General features: G+C 37.7%; 1 protein-coding gene across 4 annotated transcripts in view; it reads right to left on the bottom strand.

The window, feature by feature from the left end:
• LOC124169433 (chromodomain-helicase-DNA-binding protein 1) overlaps positions 1 to 13,829 on the bottom strand; it is a 71,106-nt gene that overhangs the window by 30,328 nt on the left and 26,949 nt on the right. For all 4 annotated transcript variants that reach the window (XM_046548029.1, XM_046548030.1, XM_046548031.1 and 1 more), the window contains exons 10-16: positions 7,023 to 7,136; positions 5,021 to 5,185; positions 4,657 to 4,937; positions 3,645 to 3,996; positions 1,118 to 1,342; positions 847 to 996; positions 330 to 584 (exon numbers count right to left, since the gene is read on the bottom strand). In XM_046548029.1, coding sequence (XP_046403985.1) covers positions 330 to 584; positions 847 to 996; positions 1,118 to 1,342; positions 3,645 to 3,996; positions 4,657 to 4,937; positions 5,021 to 5,185; positions 7,023 to 7,136 — 1,542 coding nt within the window. The remainder of the gene's footprint in view (positions 1 to 329; positions 585 to 846; positions 997 to 1,117; positions 1,343 to 3,644; positions 3,997 to 4,656; positions 4,938 to 5,020; positions 5,186 to 7,022; positions 7,137 to 13,829) is intronic.

Below are 13,829 nucleotides of genomic sequence, written 5' to 3'. Positions count from 1 at the left end.
ACACACAGTGACATCACAAACAAAAATATTAGAAATGAAATATTGGTGCAAAGAGGGAATGAAAAGCGCAGAAAGTTAAAAGCAGACATTATTTTACAGTCACAATAAATAATGACCTATCATGAAGAAATAGACTTGAATTGAAATTATCAAATAAAAGATAGCAACAGAAATCATATAAAATTAACAACCAGGCGTAGCGGTGAAAGGATCATGTCCTTGCTGACTAGTGTGGCTCCTGGAAGACCTGATGACAATACCATGACACCAGGGGCCAAAAGAACAATTAAAAAGACCAAGAAAAAACTGCTAAGTGCACGAGTACTCACTGTGGGTTCCTCATCTCCATCTTCTTCATCTTTGAACAGCTCTTCTGCACCAAATTTAAGGATTGCTGTCAAGTCCTCTTTGTTGAACGGAGCAGAGCTTGCACTAGATGAGGGATTAGACTTTTTGTCCAGGACTGTACGTCCAGTGGTGTCCATCCTTTGAATCACCAAATGATCCAACACCATCTTTTGCTTTGCGCGCTCGACTATCTCTTCTTCCACAGAGCTACGAGTCACTAACCTATAAATGTTGACCTGAAAAAGTTTACTTTATCTCATGTTATGAACACTAAACAGGACGAGAGACTTCTAAGATAAAAGGGGTTGCAAATCCAAGACTTGTTACATTTAATGGAATTATAAGGATGGATTCATGATTCCATTTAGAGCAGTCATGTCCTCACTTGAAGACACGTATATGATGTACTAAACAGCATATGAAATAAATGATTTATTTATTTTAATAAAAGCATATGAAATGTTTAGTGCATAAAAATACACAAACTTCATACATTACCTGATTCTTCTGCCCAATTCGATGGGCCCTAGCTTGTGCCTGCAAGTCATTCTGAGGATTCCAATCAGAGTCAAATATTATCACAGTGTCTGCTGTGGCTAGGTTGATTCCAAGACCTCCTGCCCTTGTGGACAGCAAAAAGCAAAAGTCCTGAAAAAAAAGAGCCATAAATATATAAAATCCTCAACTAATGAAGCATAACTTGATTTACTAAAATAAAGTATTCATATTTTATCAAACAAATAAATTAAATAATGAAAACAATGCTTACTGCAGACCCATCCGCATTGAAATGATCCAATGCTTGCTTCCGCAGTTCTCCTTTTATGCTGCCATCCAAGCGTTGAAAAGGAAAGTGGCGCATCTGCAGGTACTCCCCAAGAATATCCAGCATTCTCACCATTTGAGAAAAAATGAGGACACGATGCCCTGTTTCTCTCAATCTGACTAATAGCTTGTCCAGCAAGACTAATTTTCCAGATCCACGTATAAGTTGCTGCAAAAAATAAAAAGCAAACCATCAGCTTTTACATCATGTAACACACATATTAAAAATCAAGTACAGCCGACTCCCGATTATCCGGCTGTGGCTTATCCGGGTTGCGGATTATCTGTGCATGACTTTCACTCTCGCTCAATTTTTTCCGCTACCTTTATAAAATAAATAAAATCGTACGCAAAATCATCAGAATTACTGAATTAATGCTAGGATACACTGGGCTTATTATTCCCGTTAGAATCCCCTTCGTAAAACGAAAGCGATCGCGTGCTAGCTGCATTCACGGGAGCACCGTGTTCCCGTTTTCCAAGCCTCGCAGTGCACAACCGCACTCTGTGATCACGGATACACGTCCTGCAGCAGTTGTAACCCGGGCAACTTGTGCGAGACGCGACTGTGTGGCGTGGTGCCTGACAGTGAAGTTTCCAATGTCGACAGCGGTTTCGAAGCATTCGTGCAAACCACTATTCTGCATGGGTGATCACGCAGCCGCTGATGCGTGGTTTTCGAAACCAGTTCTTATATGGAGCATTAATAATACGATTAAACCCATGTTATCACCGCTAAAATGATCGCGAACTGGCGAAGAAAGCTCTCATTGAGTCCAAGAAGCACTCTAAAATAACAGAATAACTGCATAAATAATAATATATTGTTTGTTTTACGTAAATTATGGACATAACAAGACATTAAAGTTTGGGTTATCCGTGTTTTCCGATTATTCTAAACTGTCTCTCCCCATCATTAGCCCATTAGGATAATCGGGAGTGTACTGTATGTACAATAAAAAATCTATACAACAAATCCCCATACCGCAAAATTTTAAGGAATTCCCATTTCGAAGGCATCGACCCAGTCCTGGACCCTCACAATGGGCAATGCACGCAAAAAAACTCCCAGAACAAGCCACTCTAATTACGAAAATTCCCTACCACTAAGTCTGCGCTGGAGCCCAAAACATGAAAAATGTCCTTCTATAAAAATTATTGAGAAAAAATGTAGTATTTTGCATTAACAGGTAATGTTTTCATCAATATTTACATAATAAGCAGGAAGTAGAACTGCAGCAGAGGGAACTAAGTCTTAACTGTTCTGCTCTGAGCGTTGAAGGGGTTCTAATCTGAGACCCACAGAGAGGAGGGTACGAAAGAAACTTGACCCTCTGGTTTGATGAAGGCCATAGTGTACGAAATGTGAAAGGGAAGCCGCTTGCTCCTCTCCATGCGGCTCCTTCTATTGCTCCACCCTGACCTTTGTTCAGCCCCAAACTGGGGCCCTTGGCAATTTTGCACACTTCTCTGGACCAAAACAAAGATGCGACTCTTCAGGCTAAAGTATCTTTCCAGGGCGCAAGAACAGCAAAAGCCTGAAACTCATTCCCAGTTCATTTTATTGTCATGCTGAGAAAACTAGATAGACTCCTATTCTTAGTCAGCCAAGTTCTTAGCCGCTATCTGCAGAAATGGCTACATGTGTTGATTCTACAACAGAACTTGCAACTAGGGTACTGGAAAATATTAGGTTACTATTTCTTATTTCTAAAATAAATTCAGTCTTTTTCTGAAATTATGAATTCTTCCTTGACAGTAAATCGGCCAATACCACCAAAAAATGCCAACAACTCTCCGTTGAAATGAAGTTGCACATTTTAGAAACGGTCAACAGTGGAGAGAAAAAAAACAATTGCGGAGAGATTTGACATTCTAGCATCCACACTTTCTACCATTACTACCAAAAGGCATAAGATGTAGAGAAATTTGGGAATGAAGAGGAATTTGGTCCAGAAAATAAGAGGTCTCGTCCATGTAAGAACGATGAATAGGAAAGGAAAGTGGTTTACCAAAGTGAAAAGTGCCAATATCCCTTTATCTAGGCCCATCCAACAGGATCAGGTAAAAACAATAGCCCCAAAATTAGGGATGGGTTATTTCCAGGCCTCAAATGGATAGCTGTCAAAATTTAAGCATTGATGGAATTTGACGACTCTCAAAGGAAGTGGCGAAGAAATGGCAGTTGACAAGGCCACAGCTCATTTTAGGATTAACTTTAGGATTTTTTAATTAGGATTATTATTCTCACATACTTAGTCTAAGCAATCCACAAATTGATCACTCAAAACTATAAATTATTAAAAATTGAATTAATGGGGAAGATATATTTTTTAATTCACAAATTTTAGGTTTCAATGGGTGCGGCCCTTAAAATTTTTATAGATCTCACATCACAAAAATGCATCATAAATCTAAATCACATGGATATTTTGAAAAAGATGTAAATGAATATCTTACAGAATACTAACCTGTATGTGCTCATCAGCCGAGGGCCTTATATCCATGTCTATTGGCTTCGTCAAGAAAGCGTGGTTGCAACACTTTTTCAATTCAATAACAATATTGAGGAAAGTTGTTGTGGAGCCTCTCACACCCTTTCTCAGGGCATTGTAGTTCTTTGTCAAAATCCATTTATAATATTGCTTTTGTACAGATGTCATTTCAACGCGTAGGATTTGTTCAACTTTGGCAGGGAGAGATTTCTCAACATCTTTCTTTACCCTCCTCAATATGAATGGTTCAAGTTGTTTGTGCAGCTTAGCATACCCTTTTTGAGCAGCATTATCATGTTCTTTCTCAAACTCATCCCAGTTCATGAACCTAAAAAAATAGAGACAAGTCTAAAATTCAGGAGTTACTAGACAAAACCTGAAAAATTATAGCAGCATCATGCCTAAAAAGTTCTACACGGTCATAGCTGATTTGTTCCAAGAAAAACATTCGCAAACTAATTCACGCATTACAATCCAACTTTTAACTTTCGTGGAGACAAAAATAATAACAGACACCTAATACTCCATAGTTGTAAACACAGAGTTCATTTAATTTAGATCATAAGTTTCCATATTTAGATAAAAATTCATAAATGAAATTATAATGAAATGCATTAATGTTTCCTATTGCCTAACACAAATGAATAAGGTAGTCTCATAAACCAGTCATCACTTTCCCAATGCAGCTTCAAGCTGACAGCTTCACACATTTCATTTATCACCATTTGAGAGTTTTATTACACTGCAGTGTTAAAAATAAATTTCTAAGCAAATATGACAATTTTTACCTATATGGCCTGAAAACCCATTAATCTCTAACACAGTTTCCAGCTAATGGATGAAAGCCCATTGGTATTACACTGTACTTCAAAATTTATATCCTACTAATCACTAAACGAAGGATAGAAGTTTGTAAATGCTCACAATGCTTTGCTCAATAAAATTCGATTATGGATAAATGTTAATACTATTAACAAAAAAAACTCACTTTTGGGGCATTATAAAATGCAGTAAACTCCAAAGTTCCTTCAAACTGTTCTGCAGAGGTGTGCCAGTGATGAGCAGTCGATGATTTGTATCGAACTCCATCAATGCTTTGTATAATAGGGAATCGTCATTTTTCAGTCGATGGGCTTCGTCAACTAATAGTATCGCCCAACCTATACTCCCTAAAAATGCCTTGTCTTTTAAAACTATTTCATATGTCGTTAAAACAGCATTGAATTTTAGACGCTTGGAACTTGCATAGCACCATTCATACTGCCTTATCTGCAAATAATGAAGAAAATAAAACATAAAAATGGTACCCTGATAACTTATAAAAATAAATATTTTAAAAGAAGACAACATACTATATTTCTCGAATTAACATCTCCCAGGTAAGTAACCACATTCATCTCCGGAGCCCATTGAGAAAATTCTCGTTGCCAAGATGTCATTGTTGATAGAGGAACAACCAAAAGAAAAGGCCCATAGAGCTGATGGGTGTAGAAGAGATAATAGAGCAGGCAAATTGTCTGAAAAAGAAAAAAGAGAAATATTTGAGACAACAAGCATACCGTATTTGTCTGAATATAGTCCCCCCCTTTTTTTCCCAAAATGCCCATGATAAAAGTAAAGGGGGGACTATATTCAAACCCATTTTTTCCCGAAACTTAAGCCTCAAAATTAGGGGGGGGGGGACTATATTTAGAGGGGGACTATATTCGGAGGAATACAGTAATTAATGATGTTAGCTGCCAGTGTTGATTTAACCTCAATGAACAAGAGTTGCTCACTCTAGAACATCAAATAATTATGCCAAAAAATAGTCAATCAAAATAGCTATCACACAAAAATGAAATTTACTATGTATTACGATTTATTGCTGCCATTCCATCAAATATTACTCCAGTACTTCCAGTACTTTTGGATTGTTAGTTTTCACAAAGGATAGCATGCTCATTACCTGGATCATGAGATCAGCTCCGTAATGAATGTTATTTGAAACTAGAGCTTGAATATAGTTGTGATATGCATCTGGAGAGCATGGTAGACCACTACGTAGAGCATTACTTTGCCTAAAGTACACATGGGATTATTTGCCAAATAGTAAATGAAGGATTTGATTCAAGTCACAGGGATGGAGTCAGCTAGGGGGCAATCTCCTCAATACCATGACTCCTTTCCTATAGTCATGCTCATTGATTCAGGAGCTTTAAACTCCTCTGAAAAATCCTGGATTCACTCATACCAAACTTATTTGTAAAAGAATAATCAATAATTATGATTTTCATGGGTATCACTACACTGGATTTGTCAAAAGTGATAATTTGCAATGTTTCCTGACTGAGATTTCTTGGCATTTTGTACGTGCATCGCCAATGTATTCACTTTTTCACATGAAATTCTCCAGCATGTATGTATCCATGATTAGCACTTGGGACTCTAAACAACCACTTTCCTTATGATTCACGGTAAGGAAAATTTCATGAAGCTATTTTGGTGTGGCAATTGTGAGTGATAACGGAATGGTAAAAACACAGGACAATATTTTGATGAGAAAACTGATACTGGAGTGGGAGGGGACCTTTAAATGAGCTTCCAGGATGTTCTGGATGGCAACAGCTCCCTGTAGTTCTCCTTTTCACCTCTGCAATAGCTATCCTTCACGAGAATACCACCAGCCATTTAATCAATGGATTAAGAAGTGTATCACTTCAATATACCCTCACCATGATTGAAATTCTAAACAGTTTTTTTGGGAAGACCCTACATCCTCAAGAAGCTATTTTTCCTGAAGAGAAAGAGATTTAGAGACATTTAGAGTCTTCTTAACTTCATAACCATTGCCTATCTGAACATTAACTCTGTTACACCTCAAAAAGTTATGGCCTAATCATTATTTTCTTAAATTCACAAAATCTCTGACCTACTACCCTTTCAGTTCCCTTCAAAGTTTGTTAAATCATTGGAAATCCTCTACCCTAAACCCAGCAAGTTAGAAAATTCTTGACTTTGGGGCATATGGCAACTCTTTGTGATTTCCCAGCAAAGCGGACGTCCTGGATCCAGTTTCTTGCTTATCAAACTTCCTAATAACATTTTTATCAATGTTACTGTTAGACCGAAACTTAAGTTTGCAATTTTATTGCATCAAAAATTTTATAATACCATTAACCTTAGTATACGACAGCATGCCCTTCCGGTGACAACCAAAACTACTTCGTAATAAGGAATATTTTGTAACAGCATTGTTCACATTAATGACATAACTGTAAATATTGATTCCCATAAAAAAATTTTACCAGTACCTACAATTAGATACCTACATCTTTCACTGCAACCTATTAATATACCAAATGAGGCTGTTACCTGAATTGTTTTACCCAAGCCCATTTCATCTGCAAGAATAACTGAATTCTCCTTGCACCACGAATGTATCAGCCAATTCAGACCATCCAACTGGTAATCTCTCAACACCAACACCTAAAAGAATAGTAAGATAGAGAAAAATGGATTACAATCAATAGAGAAAAAAAACTATCCAAAAGTAACAACAAACAAAGTACCATACAGAAAAATTTTGAAAAAAAAAAAAAAAATGAAACTGCACAGGATTCTGTTAGTTCTACCTATCAGTTAGTTCTACCCTGCCAAAGGGGCCATTCAATCCAACCCAAAAGCATAATTCATGGAAAGAATTTGATCAATGTAATGAAATAATAATAATTTCTTTATTCATCTGAAGCACAAAAAAATTGTGGTAGATGTCGTTAATTAATACCCCTCTTGTGAGGACACAGTAAAAAGAAATACCCTGGATATAAAAGGCAGCAGAATGTACATACACAGTACAAATAAGAGAGAAATCATACAATTGGAATCAAAGTGCATAAGTACATTTAAAAGCTAATAGTGGAGAAATCAATTTCCTCCAGTGAGTATATGGGTTTAGATAATAGGAATTTTTTTAGGCTCCTGCTGAAGACATTGTTGTCAACCGTTCTTGCTGAGTTGGGTAACATGTTGAAGTACTTAATTGCCTGGTTTTCATAGTTAAAAGATTTGACCAGCCTACATTGAGGCAAATCTAATTTACTCTTTGCTCTGGTGTCATGGTTATGTACATCAGCTCTTGTGGAGCACATACATTTGTAAACTTCCCTTGATGAACAACAGAATATGAAATACATGTAGGCTGTAACTGTCATAATGTTTAATTTGACAAAAAGTGGTTTACAATGTTCAGTATATCCAGAGTTAGAGATAATTCGAACCACCTTCTTTTGAAGTATTGGAACATAAATATGGAACAAAAGACCAAATTACAAAATACAAGGAATAATTTGAGGTGAATAAATACAGTAAACTCTTGATTTTACGAAGTCAGTGGGACCGGAAAATTGGCACTTCGTAAAATCGAGTTTCGTAAATTCAAACCTTTTTCATAAGTCACGAAAAAATGTTCGCTTTTGTTTCTTCCGCCGTTTTTTGTCTTTAGTGGTCTTATTTAAATGTTTTCGGTGGTTATTCTCGGTATTATTCATAGAAAAGGCTTTTTGTTATCGATTTATGCTGTGAAAGATCGTTAAATAATTATACCACCATAAAATTCTCATTTCTCGTTCATACTTCAACATCAACGATCGCTTAAGAAATTCCCGACCAGTTTTAGAAAACGTAATCAAATAATGAATTGCAAAGTTTATTATAAGAATTTAATGTTATAAATTTGTGGTTAGGAGCGAATAACAACTATTAAGTTCGCGTAAGATATATATTTGTTTCCAGCACCCACGGAATTTTAGCGGCAGCCGGCCTAACCGCCATTTATGTCGCCCTCTATCGCTCAGTGACGAGAAAAAAAAGAAGAACGAGGGCCTCCACCCGTTTCCAAAATAACCTTTGTAAGTTAATACTTCGAGTTACTCCGTATTTTCAGTTGAATGTGCTATCTTTTCCATTAGTTATATTCATTGACATTCCGTTACGATCATAAATTACGTAGGATATGGTTATCTTCTGGCGAATATTTGAAGTAAATTCTGTTTGAGTTCTCTGTCCGGATACTGTGCTCCGTCATCTTAGCAGACATTGTTACGAAAGACTTTATTCTTCATCAGGACCATATTCTTCATACCGGGTGTGAAGTGCTATGTTCATATAGTATTTCTCTCTTCTTTTATGCCGACGGGAGCAAGGTTCCAACAGGAAAACGACAGGAGAAAAATCTTCCATTATCGGAGAAATAAAGAGAGAAACGTTATTTTTCGCATTGATTGTTTTCCTACAAGAGATGTTTCATCATTTCTCAACGTGTGTGAAGTATTGGTTCACTTGCGTGGATTCCCAAAAATGACACGCAAAAACCTGCACATTCACCTCATTTAGTTTTCGTGTCCCTTTATCCGCCGTATTGAAAGTTATGCAAAGAATCATTGACGTAGAGAAAAGATTTTCTTAGCTTTAGCACTAAAAAATAGTCGCGCCATAATCGTAAATAAATATAGTGAGGAAAGAGCAAAGAAAATAATTTCAATTGAAACGTCAGCAGAGAAGAAGAGAGTCAATTATAAGCGCAGCTCTATTTCCCCGACAGTGGAAGATACTTCTTCAGCCTCTCTCCGGTTAATAACTTACCCCCGTTGCAGGTAAATATGAACCATGCCCTTCTCCACAATCGGGGAACGTTCCCAGTGGGTGGGGTGAATAAGAGTGGGAGGGGGATTGCCTGGGAAGCGGTCAGCTTATGGTGGGGTGAAAGGGGCAGGAGAAAGAAGGATGGGGAAAGGGCTTTCAGCTCTGTCTCAGTCTACTTTTGGGGGGCGTATTTTTCTACGACGCACTCAAGCTCCGTAACCTTAGGGGGGAGGATGAATGGGAAATGCTGGGGAAGGAGGGGTTTGGGATGCATAAGGTGGGTGTCAGCAAGATCAGCAGAAGGCCGCGGGAGGAAGTAAACAAAGACTTCGGAAAGAAAGATCTCTCGGCATGGGAAAACGGGGAGACGCGCGAGAAGAAAGTTCATGGTTAGAGTTAGAAGTGCGTCTTCATTACGAGTAGCCTGAAAAATAAGTTTGTGGTTAATAGAACCCAATACTAAGATATTTAAGTTGTCTACTCAGGAAGGCTATTGTATACACGAAAAGATACTACTAAAAAAATCTGTTATTTTTTCTTTTTGCCCTTCTCCATCGCCGCTTCCACCATGGTTTCTCACTTGCATAAATGGGAATGAAATTGGGGACCTAACTCGTTAGCCAGATAAAAATATCTTAATGTTTGGAGGGCAGCTTGTACTTCTTTTTTATTTGGTGAAATTACTTCCTCACTTTCATCTTCGTCGTCACTGCTATTCTGACTAGTCCCGGCCGCTGCTTCTTCCGACGTATGTACCGGCGTCCCATTGTCGCAAGCCCGGAGATCATCGTCAATGGCATATTAATCGTTTGATGTTGCGCGCTGTGCTCTTCCTGCTTTTTTCCAAGAATTTTTCAAAATCATCTTTTAAGCCTCTAATACCCTCCGTGATTTTATCCGCTGCAGCTTCCTGAAGGTATAACGTAACGAATCAACTATAGCCGCGATATTATAGCAATAGAATTTCTAGTAGGCAAGTTGTATCAATTACCAACCTCGAGAACATCCTCACGATGCGCTATCAAAGGGAATCCGGCCGATTTCCAGCAATTTGCGATTGTACTGGAGGAAATAAAGTACGTCTTTGAACCGTGTTCCTGCAATGAAAAATGGCAATTGTATTAACTTTGCCATTTTAGCAAAGTTAACGAAATCGTTATTTCTCATCGCAGAAACACGGTTCAGAGACGTACTTAAAAGCCTGATTGGCAGGAGTGCGATGCAAACAATTATTTTTGATGATGGCATTGATTGATAGATTTTCAAAATGCAGTCAGAGCGGTCACTTTTGGGGAGAAAGGCTCGGAGGGTCGAAGAGAGGGGCCAGCGAGGATGAGCTCGTCGAGGAAAGGGTCCCGGATTGGGGACCCTTCGAAGTGCTTCGGCGAAAAGTAGTCAAATAGTCTTCGAAGTACGTTCACAGCAGCCTGCCTTGCGAACGTACAAGGTACGTTCACAGCAGTGCAAAGGGTTAATTAGAAGTGTACGAAATACCCCGCGCGACCTTCTTGACATGTTAAACTACGAAGTATTGTCGATGCGATGTTTACGAATAGGCACGTAAATAGAGGCATTATGTCAGTCGCGATATTTTACTTAACTCCTACTTCCCCTAATTTCCCACCGTGAGGTTTTAGGCGAACACTTTCTCTCCAAAGTTGCACTATCATTTACGATTTCACACTTTTGATGAACCACAGTTGGAAGCGCTGATTTTTTTAGCTACATACGCCGGCGTAACTAGTTTTGTTGACAAATATTTCGCCATAGTTCGTAAAAACGAATGCCTTTCGCTCCTGGGGACCGATCCGGGGTTCGTAAATTCAAAAAATTTCGTAAAATCGAAACTTCGTATAATCGAATAGCACCATGTATTTACCATAGGCTTTTCGCCGGGACCGCACTATCACTTCGTATAATCGAAAACTTCGTAAAATCGAGAGTTTACTGTAGTCATTGTTTCGCTTTTGCCTCTAAATTAAATAATGAAATAACAAAAATTGCCGTCCATTATTCATAAGTTGGTGAGGTCATTAAGGTCAAGGGCTGACTGGCCAGGGCAGGCAGGCAGGCAGGCAGGAATTCCCACTGGAACCCCAGGGACTCAACCTGCGCTATATAATAACCAAGTGTGTTATGAGCGAGTGGTCTAAAAACAAGATCCTACTATCCAGGTTGCTCAGCTCTTTGGCTCACTCAAATGCTGAACCCTTAGTTTATATGAATGTTGAAAGACTGCTAGGTTTTTAGGTAGATAAAAATAAAATTGTGGATGTATTTACTCATAAATCAGGATAAAAACTGAAAATACTGTTGCTTAAAATTGTGAATTGCACTCATTTGCTTAATCCATTAAAAAAATGATCATGAAAATGAGGTCTTTCCCAATAAGAATATTATTTTGAGCCAAAGAAATGATGGAAATGACTGAAGGAGACGATTTGAGCGAAGATAAAGAAATGAATCAAGATTAGAAACGTAGATGGAATAAGAGATGCCGAGGCCCAACACTACATAGTCTCAACTATAGACAGATCAGTGGTCCACCATATAATGATACGTAAAACAGCAAAGCTGATGTTCGAAAAACTGAAGTTGGTATACAAGGAGGATACATACACACAGAAATGCCAGCTCCCGCAATAATTCTACGCCTACAAATATGATCGCTCGAAGGATGTCATGACAAACATAAGCAATCTTCAAAATATTGTCAACAGACTAAACGGACTAACTACCTGTTGATGAATTAATGATAATGACAAAAATTAAGTCCATTCTTAGTGAAGACTACCGCCATTTTTCAAGTGCATGGGATTCCATGAAAGGAACAGAAAAAAACAATTTAGGATATGTCCACGATTACAGATGGAAGAAGCGAAGTTGAACACAGATTCTGATACAAGCGCAGTATCATTCACTGCAGATCATCGTCCCAGCAAAATGAATTATAAAAATGACCTAGTGCGTTTCTCAAAGGCTCATATCAAAGCTAGATGTTCAAAAAGGGGGTGCTCAATAAGTAAATGAACTCAATCATACATGAAAGGACTGCTTTATACGAGAAAAATGTTGTTAAAATATGTAAGAAAACGAATCGCGACGAAAAACATAGCTTTTTTTTTAGAAATAAGGGACAGTCAAATGAAAAAGGGTACACCAACAGGAAGCCATGAGAAGGTAAAGTACCATTTTTAGCTGCTTCTGCATCTAATCTTAATAGTAAGAATATATTTGAATGTGTAAAAGATAGTGGAGTGACAAAACATATGGTTAATTCCACCCAAATAGTAGCAAATTTTCGTCAATGCAATGATAAGGTTAAGGTTGCTCAGAAACATGAAATTATGCTAGTCAAGGAAGTCTAGAAATGAATAAATGCAAACTAAGTGTTATGTGCAGCTGAACTATCTAAAAATATAATGTAAGTTTTCTGAAATTACAGAGAATAATGAAACTCGATTATTTACAAACGATAGTGTTAAAAATATTAACAGGTGAAGTACAAATGCCAAAACAAAATATTGTAATCGAAGGAAAGAAAGGTTCCAATGGATCTAAACGAAACCTATGAAGCCATGTTGATGCAAGCAGTTAATGTAGATAAGGAATTGCACCGAAAAATGGGTGATTTAAATTTTAAAAGTCTTAAAAAATTGGCATCGTTGACCTAATGGTGTACCTAAAGAAATTGCTTGTGCAAATGGTAATAATTTTTGTTCTACTTGTGTGAATGCTACAAATACCAGATTCCCTTTTAAAACTGAAAGAAAAAGAGCAAGTAGAATTTTGCAAATAATTCATACTGATATTTGCAGACCATTTGAGACTGAGACGATCGTAAAAAAAAATACTTTGTATCATTTATAGGTGATTTTACACATTTTTGTACTGTTTTTATTATTAGATATCAGAGTGGGGTGTCTGAATGTTTGAAGCAGTTTATAAACTCTTTTGAAAACCAATTTGCTAAAAAGGTGGTGTGGTACAATGTGACAATGGAAGAGAGTATTGTAGTTTAGATTTACATATGTGGTGTTAAAACAAGCGTATTGTGCTAGAGTATATGTACAGTTAAATGACAAAGAAGAACGAATGAATCGTACTCTTCTTGAAAAGTCTAGATTATTGATATCTGATGCAAACCTACCCAAGGAAATGTGGGGAGATGCCATTTTAACTGCAGCATACATTATAAATAGATGTCCAAGCACTACCGTGGACAGAACACCTGTGGAACTGTGGTTTGTAGACACACCAAATCTGAAAGTGATTCAGGTATTTGGGTGCAAAGCCTACGCCAAAGCCTTGAGCCTTGATGCACACACCGTTGGAGAGTTTTATTTGAGTGGGCATTTTGTTGTATAGTTTGATGCCCATTTCCTTTGGGCCATAGCTAGATGCTCTGGTCCTGACACTACCTTGATGTAGATGCTTCGAAATTCGAGTCTCGTACCCGTCAAAGTCAGAATTTATCATGAAGTTGGAGAGATTTTGTCGCACATGTATAACAGAATACATGATGTACACACAAGGAAA

Source organism: Ischnura elegans, chromosome 12, assembly GCF_921293095.1.
Source record: "Ischnura elegans chromosome 12, ioIscEleg1.1, whole genome shotgun sequence".
In the NCBI taxonomy this organism is placed as follows: domain Eukaryota; kingdom Metazoa; phylum Arthropoda; class Insecta; order Odonata; family Coenagrionidae; genus Ischnura; species Ischnura elegans.
Note: the sequence above shows the minus strand (reverse complement) of the source record. Positions and strands in the feature narration are given on the sequence as shown.